General features: G+C 33.5%; 1 protein-coding gene across 1 annotated transcript in view; it reads left to right on the forward strand.

The window, feature by feature from the left end:
• Nucleotides 1-12,902, forward strand: part of LOC125027965 (ras-related protein Rab-40C-like) — a 24,333-nt gene extending 11,431 nt beyond the window's left edge. Inside the window, exons 2-5 of the mRNA XM_047617170.1 lie at nucleotides 1,545-1,738; nucleotides 4,767-4,989; nucleotides 5,216-5,358; nucleotides 7,754-12,902. Of these exons, the coding sequence (XP_047473126.1) occupies nucleotides 1,545-1,738; nucleotides 4,767-4,989; nucleotides 5,216-5,358; nucleotides 7,754-7,852 (659 nt within the window). The 3' untranslated portion in view covers nucleotides 7,853-12,902. The remainder of the gene's footprint in view (nucleotides 1-1,544; nucleotides 1,739-4,766; nucleotides 4,990-5,215; nucleotides 5,359-7,753) is intronic.
• Nucleotides 12,903-13,420: the final 518 nt, after the last annotated feature.

The following is a 13,420-nucleotide window of genomic DNA, read 5'->3' on the forward strand; positions in this document are numbered from 1 at the left end:
ATGGCAAGATGTGAATGGTATATTCCTAATATAAAAGTAAAATAGTTGATAGCTGTGGCATGTAGGTTTTGTTGTAAAGAAATGTGGAGAGAGATGTTGCAGTACACTGTGAGTGGAAAAGAGGAAATGGCAGATAGGAAAGAAGACTTGCTTAAGGTCAGGTCCAGCAAGGCAAGCCAGATTTTATCAGGCTGAAGGAGGTAGCAACGTAGATATAAACAAGTGTAGACCACATTTTGTAATGTGCTCAACTGAAACTTATATAAATATGCTGTATTGGTATTCAGTAAGCATACTGTTCATATACCTTTGGTTAATATTTGAAGACACTTTCATATGTCCTTGTTCCCAGTCATTCATATGCATATCTGTATTACAAGGTCTCAGGGTGATTACTTTAGACTATATGAACTAGTGATGGAACAGTAGATTGGTCAATATTGTTTGCTTTTCTGCATATTTTATGTAATGACTTATTTTTGTCTGTTTTTTTCTACTAGACCATATATAGACCTGTACATATGCATAATCTTCTGACTTTGATTGTAAAATTTTGTAAACTGCTTAATATGATGATCTGCATCAATTGTCTGTTTTTTTTTTTGTTTTGTTTTTTATCTAACCCTTTATAAGATATGTCATAATAAATCATATTATAGCCTATAGCTTTTCATTACATTATGGCAACATTCATTTATACTGTATAAATGTAAATATATATGTGTATATGTAGCTACATCTAATAATTTTATCTCTTTATCTTTTAATCTGTATATTCATTTTTGTGTGTTTTTTATTTTACATATGTGTATATGTAGCTACATCTAATAATTTTATCTCTTTATCTTTTAATCTGTATATGCATTTTTACATTAAAATTCAGGATGCACCCATTTGAATAGATTGATAATAACTGTGGAGCAAAAGAGCTGTTTATTGTAGTATTTAACCCAATGCCACCAGTGAAAATGAATAAAAAAAAGGGGAAAATGCTGTGCTCATTTTCTATATTTTTGTGAAATGTCTCTGCACATAGATGGCTCTGCTAGTGCTTAGCCACAAATGATTCAATTAGTAGACCTTGTGACCTTACCTGATTTGAATTATAAACATTATAATTACTATAATGTTTTAAATAATAGTAACAGCAAAATAAGATAACGTAAAACATTTTTGTAAAGCTTACTTACAGGTTTATAAAATCAATGGGAGAAAGGCAGTACTTGTAACTGGCTCATTGGTGACTTAGTATAAGTGTAGTCATCTATGTGCAAAAACAATCAAACAAGTAACTCGCAGTGGGCATAGCACGTATATACATGTCATGCCCATTGGCATTGGGTTAAAAGAAATATCTTAAGCTGTAGGCAGAACAGTGATACAGAGGAATATAAACTTTTATTATGTATGGATAAGAAGGAAGGTATGGATGTAGGGAAGTTGGTCTGTAAGGAGCTAGAGAGCTAGAAAAGTATGTTGAGAGTTCCCAAGAATATGTTTTTTTTATTTGTGCAGTATTTTAATTCCTACAATCTCCTTGACAGGACACAAGACGACCACAATCCTGCTGGACGGGAAGAGGGTCAAGTTACAGCTGTGGGATACATCCGGCCAAGGAAGATTCTGCACCATTATAAGATCTTATTCTCGAGGTGCCCAGGGCATCCTCCTGGTGTATGATATCACCAACAAGTGGTCATTCGAGGGCTTAGATCGATGGATGAAGGAAATTCAGGAGGTGAGAAACTTTTTATATAGTATAGAACTATTCTTGAATATAAGTAATTAATAATTTTGTTTGTCAGACAAGAAATATTCTTCTCTTTTACGGGGACAGACCTCAGAAAAATATCCAAAAATGCAAGACTTTAATGATAGAGATATTGGGCTTTTTAATGTTTCACCCTCGAAGGATCTCCCCAGGGTTTACCTAGGCCACCTTGATATTCTTAGGGTGTTTGACTCTGTTGAAGTAATTCTCTAAAATTGTTAGTTTTGAGTTGTCTTCACAATAGACATTGAATTGCACTGAGTGGTTATTTAAAAGAAATATTTGGGTATAAACATTGACTTTACATAATTCTGCATGTGTTGAAATTATTCTTTGGTAATTCTGAATTCTGGGGAGACATTACCCCCTCTTCCTCCCCCTCCAAAAAAAAAGTACAGATAAAATCTTGAAAAATTTGCTTTCTGTTTATGAACAGTTTTATATATTTTAGCGTAGGGAAATCACTAGACATTTTAAAATTTATTTCCTAAAATGTTATTTTTAATTATCTTCAAAAGATGCTCACTGTATTACTAAGTATGGTTGTTTTGAAGAATATTTAGTTATGAATATCAAATTTTTGTAATTCTACATATTCTGAGGCTGTTTTTTAACCCAATGCCGTTGGGGAAAATTAATAAGAAATAGGGGAAAATGCTGTGCTCATTTTCTATATTTTTTGTGAAATGTCTGCACATTGATGGCTCTGCTAGTGCTTAGCCACAAAGGAGTCAATTGATAGACCTTGTGACCTTACCTGATTTAAATTGGCGGGAAAAACATATTTTTTACTAGTGCTGTGAATATTGATGGTGTTATTTTTATTATAAACATTATAATTACTATAATATTATAAACATTAGTAACAGCAAAATAAGATAACATAAAATATTTTGTAAATCAAAGAAAAGGGTAAACGGGCGAGGCAGGCAGTATTTGTAACTGGCTCATTGGTGACTTAGTACAAGTGTAGCCATCTATGTGTAAAAACAATGAAACAAGTAACTCACAGTGAGCATAGCACGTATGTACACGTCATGCCCATTGGCATTGGGTTAATAATTCTAAATATAGTGTGAAAAATGATAAAAGAGTCATGATAGTACGGATAGTAAGGATGATGGTGATGGTGATGGTGATGGTGATGGTAATGATGAAAAAGATCAGTCAAACATATGACTGCAACCACTTAAATGCACTTAAAACTATTTAAAAGTTAAATAAGTAATGGGTAATAAACAGAAAGTATTAAAAAAAGGACATTTTATGATTATTACATTTATTATTTTAGTTGTCCCAATGAAACAAACAAACAAAGTCCTTTTCATCTCATTAATAAGTATGTTTTCTTGCATGTCTTTCCATGAATAATAGTTGCACTTAATCATTGCAATCCTTGTCACCAAACTGCATTTTGTTGACGTTTTTGATGGATATATGCTAGTTAGCGTTCTCTTGACAGCGTCTACAGTCGTTGTTAGAAAAACCCAGCCAAGCTCTACTCCAGTGTAGAATATGTTGACAATATGCCTGATGAGCTCTGTTGTTGAGGCAGCATGTTCCCTCATGGCTGTCAGTATCTCTTCCATCTTGGCCTTCCCAAGGACAGCAGGATGTCTGTGGATGGGATTTTGCCACTTAACAACTTTCCCATTAATGGTGTGAACCCTTGCACCACATCTTCAAATAACTTTGTCATGATGGTTACTCTCATTCGTAAAGAAATGCTGAACATCTCTCCGCTTCAAAGTCGCCTGGTATGATGATAAATGTGACAGGCCTCGGGGACTGGAGAAAGTGGAGGAGGATAATTGCCAGTCAGTCCTTCATACAGTGAAACATCGAGTTCAGGGCAGGGTGTTAATGTAATTCTCCATACTGAATATGTCACTCCATGAATGTTCTGTAATATAGCAAGAAATGAGACTCATGGCTGAAAGGAACACTAAAACATTGAGGTTATCTGTTCTTAGTGCAGATTTGTAGCGGAATTTAGAGTAATTAGGTCAGTGCACGACCAGGTTGTGTGAGGACACCTTGCATAACACAGTCACCGGAACATGGAGTCTGCCCGACGTGAGTCACCCCCATCATACAATTACACGACCTTTCGTCCAGGTCATACTGCCCCCATGCCATAGAGACTGGGCACCATCCTTTTCCGTCTCTGGAATACCCCAGACATTTATAAGATTTAAATAGAAAAAACTATCCAACATCTCTGCAAGCCTGTCCAAAGTTCATCTCAAATAGGTTCCTTTTAGCATTTGTGGTTTTCAGCTTCTGAAGGGGATTTTAAGAAATAACAGTTCTATTATATGGATTATAATATTGTACTTGGCTCTCTAGCAACACGTCTCTGTACCTTCTTATGTACTTTTGAATAAAAGAGAGAGAAAAAAAGAAGAAAATAAAAATAAGGGAAAATAATGAAACAGGCCTAACTATATATGAAGATGTGGATACTGACTTGGAAACTAATATAAGGAAGGAAATGAAATAAAAATAACAGTAACTGAATATTATTAGAATTAACTACCTTTGCTAGTAGTAGGTACAATAATGAATGATTGAATTAAATATCAAGTGAAATGGGAGTTTATGACAGACTTTAAAAAGTGATTTTAGAAAATATATGGAAGCAGATATATAATCACTTCATCTATTGGTAGAAGAGAAGGATTAGGGCAGTTATGCTTTGTTTTATTTTACTAACTTACTCCTGTATTGTTATAATGTGTGCAGCTTATATGTAAGCTATTTTTGTAATTACATATTCAAAGTCAGTTGTTTTACAGGTTAAATCATTGGTGAATTGAAAGGAATCTATGATATACCTGATTTTTATTTATTATATTGTTTCATTCTTCTAAAGATAGTATTCACATTTTTATTTGCATTTGTAAAAGCTTACTTACAGGTTTAAAGATATGTTTAAATTACTGCAAAGGCATAAAAACTAAAAGAAGTCGCTAATCTTTCATATTGTTTACAGCATGCTCCTGGTGTGCCGAAGGTATTGATTGGCAACCGACTTCACTTAGCTTTCAAGAGGCAGGTGAGCCAGAGCCAAGCAGAACAGTATGCAGCCAAAAACCACATGAACCTATTTGAAGTTAGTCCACTGTGTGACTTCAATATTGTAGAGAGTTTTACAGAACTCTCACGGTTGGCTTTAAAACGGAATGGGATGGAGAGACTTTGGAGAGCGAATAAAGGTAAGAATATTGGAAAAATGAGACAAAAAGTTCTTGTTGGTAATCATAGATTTCAAAGTTGATATTTCCAATGTAAAAGAAGGTTTGAAGTATTTTAAGTTAATTCAATCCCAGAAAAGAAGTAAAAGTAACTGTATAATTTTAAAAATTTATATATGAATTATATGAGTATATGATGGATAAAAAGAAAATAATCATTCTTATATAAGTTGCCCTCTATTTACAGTGTTAACGCTCCAAGAACTTTGTAGTAGAGCAATAGTTGCAACAACAACTGTGTATGGTATTGAACACTTGCCACTACCACACTCAATCAAGTCACACCTCAAAAGCTATACCATCCATAATCATGCTACAAGACTCAGACAGGTAGGGTTATAATTACAAATGTACTTATTCATTCTTTGATTTTGAATTTATCGTGTTTGTTTTTTTTTTTTGTTTTTTTTGTGACAAGGAAGATTAAGTATCTCTTTTATAGATACTTGTTTACTCTTTATTATACAAGGAAAATTCTTCAGGAATCAAGAAAATAAGAAAACACCATCTGAATTATTGTGTATATATAGGTCTTATTTTTATGATGTTTATTTTTATTTCCAGAACTTTTTCATAGGGTCTCTTAGTCTTCAAATTTTATGATATGTTCTGTTGATAAGTTTACCCCTGAGATCCAGGTGCTTAGCTGCCTCCATGTGGCCCAAAATCTGGCCATTAGACTTAATTGAACAGCCACTCTGATTAGTGTGTGGCTTGTATGCTGGGTGTACAGAAACATTCATGTGCGATGGCAAGACTCCGTGCCTCCCCTTTGCACTGTTAATATTTGTCATCTGATGTGCTGTATCCAAATGGTAATAGACTGTTTCCTTTGCACAGACTCCATATTATCTCTTTAGTTAGTCAGTAATGCAGAACAGTAATGATGACAATGAGTAACAGTTTGTTATTTGTGTAATTTTATATTTTTTTCTTAATATTCAATTTTCTGTAATACAACCTGTGCTCTCAGTCATGGTGGGCAGGAATAGGATCCTGAGTGTGGAAATAGTGTACTCCCTAGAGCTAGTGCTTTTTCAGTCATGGCTCATGAATGGTTATATAAGTTCCATTATTTATGAAATTATTTATTAACCTGATTCAGACGGGTCATGTGTACTGGTGTCATAACAAACTTGGTCTGCGGGGTACACCTGTATGTGTGGCGACGTGCCAGAGCGCGTGGAGCAGGAAGTTCCACTTGATGTGGAGGGCTCCAGCATCCAGTGTCTGGCCATTGCCAGAAATCACCAGAGTTTATCACCCTCAGGGATTTCTGTTACCCGGCAGTGATGGGTCCACACTCAGGTCCACACTCGTTTATCAGTGGAAATAAACCAAGAGCCCTCATCTAAGTACACACTGTCTAATTACCCTCCAAGAGCTTTGTGCACTCGTGTCAATTTATTCCTGTCACCCTGGCATGTTCACATCACCTGTCGTTCAAACCAAAGTTTTCATCACATCATGAGAACTTATAAACTAATGATGTAAGTCAATATGCCTGCAGATCTGCAAAATGTAATAATATTTGCCCTTCCCTATATGCTTGTAATACAGGCTTGGAATGGTTTGTGATCAGTTGATATAAAATCTTGTACAGAAACTTGTGGAGACTTATTGCTTTAAAAACAATCTTAACAAAGTTAAATTAAGTGGGCATTTTTATGTTGATTATCTAAAAATATTGAAGGCAAGAATGATAAGATTTAGTACATTCATACCTCAGTTTTATGATCCTCCTTTTAATAGATAAAATATAGATCAACCAACTTGGTCTGTAAGTCATGCAAGCTGCAGATGGTGTTCTGGCAACACTGGATATGAACTGCTGCTTCATGAGCTTGCTGCTCATGAAGCCCTGCCTGCTGGGTGGACAGGGCAATAATTTTTTTTTGTTTTGTTGTGACCAAGGTCTAAAGAAGGTCAGCTCACATTAGCCTTCTGGCAGGTCAGGTGTGGGGCGGGAATAGTGGGCGAGCTAATGGCCATACCTTAAAAAGTAGCATAGGGCCTTATATTTAGAATTATGAGTCTTTAAGGACAGCCTACTGTAAGCAAACATAGCGCGCAAGAAAAAGAGACTTAAAGGACAGACTATTGTGTTTTGCTGTAGTTGATGACTAAGTGGTTATTGTCAGTTGTTTCTTTCTATCTGCTTATTTGAGAATTCAAAGAAAATCGTCCCTCATTTGACTTCAAGCATAATCTAAGAAAGTTTCTTGAGTTACATTGATTATTTGTGCATTCATTTTATTTACTGTGACGGGGGCTCAGGTGAGAATGATGCTGCAGGTAAACCTGAACCCCTTGCCTGCATGGTGTGCAGTACTGCATAAGTGCTCTTTTCTTTCTTGATATGATTATTGATAATAGCCAATTCAGACTTAGTGTCGATAACTTTGGACAATCAGCATTTTCAGTTAAAAGAAGGTATGGGTGAATGATGAACAGCAAAACATTTTACCTGGGGTTGATAACATATATAAAAAAAACCAATAAAGAATCAATTTCTAGTAAACTTAAGGATGTCTTTTTTTCCATAATGCATTATTTTGATATATGGAAAATAAACATTGAGGCTTTTAGATATACCAGAAGTACTTGATAATCATGGGCCTGTAAACAACTGGTGTGAGCTCAAATAATGAGCTGCAGGGTTTATATATTAATTATGATTTCTTTGTATTTCTTTTAATCTTATATATTTTATTTCTCACAACAGGGTATTCCATTAACTGATAAGCACAAAAAGAAGCACCTGATGATCCCAGGAGACACCACAACATCCTGTGTCAACACTTCCACTTGTGTTATCTGCTAGTCACAACTTGGGGTTATCTACTGGTGATTTGCCAAGTCACAGCCTTCTTTAACCTGTCAGCTTGGAGTTAAATGTTATTACCATATCAGCTCACAAGTCACTGTCACCTGCAATTCTTCATTGTCTGTTGTTGTTTGTGTATGATAGGATTTTATGATATAATATAGATAATTCAGCATTGGCATAACTATATAAAGATAAAGAAATTTATTCATGAAATACTGATTTAGTGTGATAGCACGATGAAAGTTTTGCTATGTCTATCTTTAGCATCTATAAGTATTAAACATGAAACGCACATGATGTCATATATACAGTTAGAATTATAATCAGTGTAGTAGCCAATGTCATTTTTGTAATTACCACCATTAAGGTATCACAGATCGTGTTGAAATTGTAGTCAATGTACAGAAGCATTAAGGCCTGATATGGCTTATGATTAATCCCATCATTGATATGTGTATCATTCTACAAATTCATAATACACAATGTAAATTGTTTTGTAGCTGCAAACCATTTTATGTCTAGATAAGAAAATGATTTTCTAGATGTGGAGCTATTAAATCATGTAAACAGATTTTGAAATAATTTTTGATAAGTCTGCATATTGAAGATTTATTGTGGACATGATGGAATATATTTATTTGAATTTTGAAAATGAAGGTCTTGAAGTTTCATTTTAGATATAAATATATATTTTTTATTATTTGATTAAGATTGCTGGTGACACTGTGTATCATTAAGTTAATGATATAATGATCTGATATGCTAAAATTTAATTTTGTAACTTTGTATATTACAGTGATTTTCAGTTGCATGTGCGTAATGGAAGATATATTGTAATTAAAGTATGAAAGAAACCAAAAGATGGAAGGTGAGATATGGCAGTTGATTGGCAAGGTTCAAAGCAAAGACTAAAAGTACTTGTAGTAACATAAGTGAAATTACAAGAAGTATATGGTCTGAGAATACTGAAAGTCTGTTTCCTATTACAATATGTGATACAAAGATGAAAAGAGTTGTGCTCAGGTGAGATGTAAATTCTACTGAATAGGGAATTGACAACAAAATTACCAACAGTTGTATGAAAGAGTATGCTGTAGAAAAAAACAGTGATATGATGCCAATTCAATATGTATTGCATTGATACAAAATGCCCTCCTTGCTTACCTGTAGAATTTGATGAGACACTGCGAGATAATGATTGAAGTAATAAAACAAAATATGTATATATAACACAGCTTCACTGCACATTATTTACATTATTGTATTCATAGATGCAAAAAATGGAAGAGAAACATTGTTAATGCATACTTTTGTGTTGTGTATTTATATTTACATTAGGTAAGGCACATAGTGACTTCAGCTTTCTTTATTTGTTTTGAAGAGGAGTGAAAATTATTGCCTTTAAGAATGTGTTCTGCAAAGATTAGAAAGACAGTGAAAACTATCTTAAGTACATAATGATAATGATACTTAAGGTTACTTAATAAAAGAGTGAAATTTAAAAGAATAGAACATAGCCAAGATTGAGATTATGCTTAGATATTAGGATATTCCATTTTGTTTGTGTTCTTAATAATTGGCTTCATGTGGCAGCTTTTTCTGTGATTAGTCAGTAATGTTTTAGCACAACCTTAATTATCTGTTAAAAAATACTGTTGTTCTACAGGCATTTTGCTTGTAATTATTTTATTAATCCATGGGCAGTACCTGGAAGAACAAATGTTTTTGTACTTTGTGTTAGGTTTCGTAACTTGTTTTCCTTTTTAATCTGCTTTGCATGTTGACATAAACATTGCAGTTTGGCACAAGCAGAGAATATTCTAGGTGTTGCGAGATGCAAATATTCACTCATAACTATTATTTCCTGTTTTGTTAATTTTGCAAGAAGAGTAGTTCCTTCCAAAACAAACAATTATTTTTGGATAGTATTCACTTTTTTTCTTGATATAGTTAAGTGTTACAAAATCACTCTCTTCTACCCTAATATTAGGTCTGGTAGCTGTTCTATCACATTTGCTTCTGGGAAATAATGTAATTTTCTTCTTTTAAACAGTATTATTAGATAGGTAAAGTTCTGAAATAGATGAAAGCCAAATGAAAAGCAGGAGAAAGTTAAGAAATTATTTAATAGGAAAGCTTGAAATGTAAGAAAGAGTGAGTATGAAAGCACTTCTGATTTATATATTGCATGAATGTATCAGACATAAGAGCTGTGGAAGAGAAAATTGGATGGCACAAGGAAATAAATTCCTGCTAGTGTCTTTTGTGAGGCTGTTGTCCTGTCAATGAACTGCCCTTAGTGTGTTTGAGCTCTCCTTTATGTTGCATTATTGATTATTTATCTACCCTTTTTTGCACTTTCGAAATGGTTCTCATACTCAAATACTTTCACTATTTGATGACAGAATGCTTAACGTCTCATTTTACTATTAATAATATGCTCAATAGGAATCAAATGCATCTGTTTAGATCCCTGATTTTGTCCAGTGTCCATAACCAATTTCTTTTGCAATATAAAATAATTGTTTCAGTGTTTATGGGTAAAAGTTTGCAAGAACAGGCATAAATATAATGAATGCGGTATCTAGTATGAAGGAGAGCATAGAATATCAGATTTGAAGATTAACTTAAGGGTAAAAGTCTGCAAGAACAGGTATAAATATAATAAATGCAGTATGTTGTATGAAGGAGGGCATAGAATATCAGATTTGAAGATTAATGAGATAAATGGGTTTTTTTTTATGCAACTGTTAAAATGTATGTATGCAACAGAAATATTAGCATATTCATCACAAACAAAATATTATGTAACCTGCATTATCATAAAGTTTATGACATCACTGTTTCTTGTTAATGGCATGTTAATGTTTGTAGTTTTTAAGAAAATATTTGAAGATCCTTTATAGCACTTGTTGATGTCACTAGTATTTCTTAATATTTTCTCTGTTTGTCCAAATGAAAAAAAAAAGAAAAAAAAGTACAGAAAGGAAGTAGGTATATTCAATCAATATTTTAGGAAAGTCTGAAGAACAGGAAACAATGTTTTGTTAAAGTTTAACATTTTCTGCATCAGATGATGGTAATGAATATGTCCAGTTATACGTAGTTATCCATGAAAATTAAGTAGAGGAGCTGTCTTATATATGCTGCAGGTAAGCAGCTATGGTCATCAAAAAGGATGTTGAAAGTGCACCTGAAAATTGTCACTCCACTCTGGTAATGTACAAACTTTTGCCTTCATCTCTGTAGGCTAGGGAATTGTATTGCTGTGATGTATTACCTTCTTGAATGGTATGTTAACCAAGTTGGTATGGATGTTTTTGTTTTCTCTTTAATTACTGCCACAATACTCTTCGTTCTTTTTTTACTGTTCAAATTGTGTGAAAATATTTACAGGATTAGCAATGTATGATTTTCTGGATTACAGATGTCATATATATGATGTATTCATTGGGTAAGAATGGTATGCTTCAGTTTATAGTGATTTACTTCTTTCTTGGTTTACTGTCAGCACATTCATCTTATTGATTTTTTGTATTCACTTGAGTCTGCTTTTTGGCTAAAATTATTTTAATGTAGATTGAGCTTGTGGCAAGTAAGAGAATAAGAATTCAGTTATTAACATGGATTTTAATAATGTCTTGTGTCTCCTTCATATTTGAAATATCTTGTTTGCTACAATATTTTCCTAAACATTGCAGGTAATATGACTTAATTTTATTTTATTCATTTAAAGACTTCTCAGTTAGTCATTACTCATACTGAATATTCAAGTGCTGTTAGACAGGGCAAATTGATTTTATTAAGATATTCCTGATTCTGCTAATAATACCAAATATTTATTGGATTATTTCTACAATGTTTACATACCTGCTGAAAGTTTGAAAATTAAATAGGATTCAGAGTATTTTTTGGTAATATAGAAGAAAAGAAAACTTGCTTTGAAGTAGTGAAGAATTTTGTCCCTTATTCTTTAGCTCTGCAGCAATATTTTTGTCAATATTATTAACTTTAAAACAGATGACAGCTTGTCCAGATTCCATGATAGGAATTGGAGGTAACCTAATGTCCTTTGAATTCTAATTTTTCAAGGAATCTTGTACCTTGTTTTAAGTAATGGACATATGCAAATAAACTGTGAGTGAAGGTCATGGAGGTTATTATTGTATTGAGGGTGTATTTGTAGACTTTGTATATAGACCAAAAAGTTTGTCCGGCTCTATAGAAATTACTTAATGCTACATCATAGCTGTAGTTTGTCCAGCTCATTGAGAAGTGATATGCAGAAGGTTTAAGTACAATGTTTAAAGCACTGCAACTATACTTGATAGATTGTACCACTGCCTTGTTGATGGATAGTTTTATATTTGCCCTTTAAATGCAAAGTCAGCTGCTGCAGTGTGATAATGAAGGCATATGCATCAACAAAATTTGGACAAGTCAGTTTGTTGCTGACAGAGCAACCCTGCATGAAGGTGTAGCATTATAGCAGCTCCTGTAAGTGTTAGTGCTGCAGTGTCTTACCACTTTAAAGTATGTTCACTGCAGCTCTTGTATGCACTATATTAGTTTAGTGGATATGGAATTTTCAAGAGCCACATTGTAGAACAATGAACAGTTTGTTTGAAGGTGCAAAATAGTTCTGAAATAAGAGTGTTCAGCAAGAAATAGAACCTGTGTGGTTACAGCTCAGTACTTACTCTGGTCCAGTTATGTATGTAAATGAATCTGTGAATGTAGCTTGTATTTCTAATAACTAAATCCATACTTTATTTCTTTATATAAATTATGTATATTATTGTTCTGGCTCTGATGTAATTTGTTGAAATTGTTAGTAAAAGAGTACATCAAAGGCAGACATAAAGGCATTTATATAACAAACAGGAAAATCTAAAATCATGTTTGCACTTCTTGTTCTGAAAAGGTGGTTCTCCAATTCCTAAAAGATCTTTGTATATTTTGTACAGAAGTGTCGTGCTTAGTCTGGCATGTATTTGTATAAAAAAACAAAAAAAGTTTTCAATAAAAATACTTATGAAAATGACTGTAAATAGAGTTTCTTGTAAATATCCTGTTAAAGTACCTGGAAATGCACAAAATATTTGCTGTGATGATGTTTTTATGTCAAAAAGCATATATTACCTGAAAAGAAAATCAGATCCCTGACACAGAATTACTGATTGCAATAATTTATAAAATAAAAAAAAAAATTGTGAAGAAACAGCATTTGTTGCAGAATTTATTTTTCTTCAGTATGTACGTGTTTATTGATACATTAATTTACGATGTCCAAAAACTAATGCGGTGATATTAGTTAACTCCACTGTAATAACCCCCCCAATCCTTTGCCCGTTGTTGTCGTGGGGGGGCTTAGGAGACGAAGACTGAGACCCAATGATGGGGAACTCCCCAACCTTGGGACTCAGACATCGACTCAACTAATTTTGCATAGTCTGTTTTCCCACTCATACTTTTCGTTTCAGTTTCTTCACCAATCCCTTCTACTATCCACCTCCTAAGGTGTGAGAGCCGTGCTGAAAGGATGAAAGGCTGACTTTATGT

This window comes from Penaeus chinensis, chromosome 8 (genome assembly GCF_019202785.1).
Source record: "Penaeus chinensis breed Huanghai No. 1 chromosome 8, ASM1920278v2, whole genome shotgun sequence".
NCBI lineage: Eukaryota > Metazoa > Arthropoda > Malacostraca > Decapoda > Penaeidae > Penaeus > Penaeus chinensis.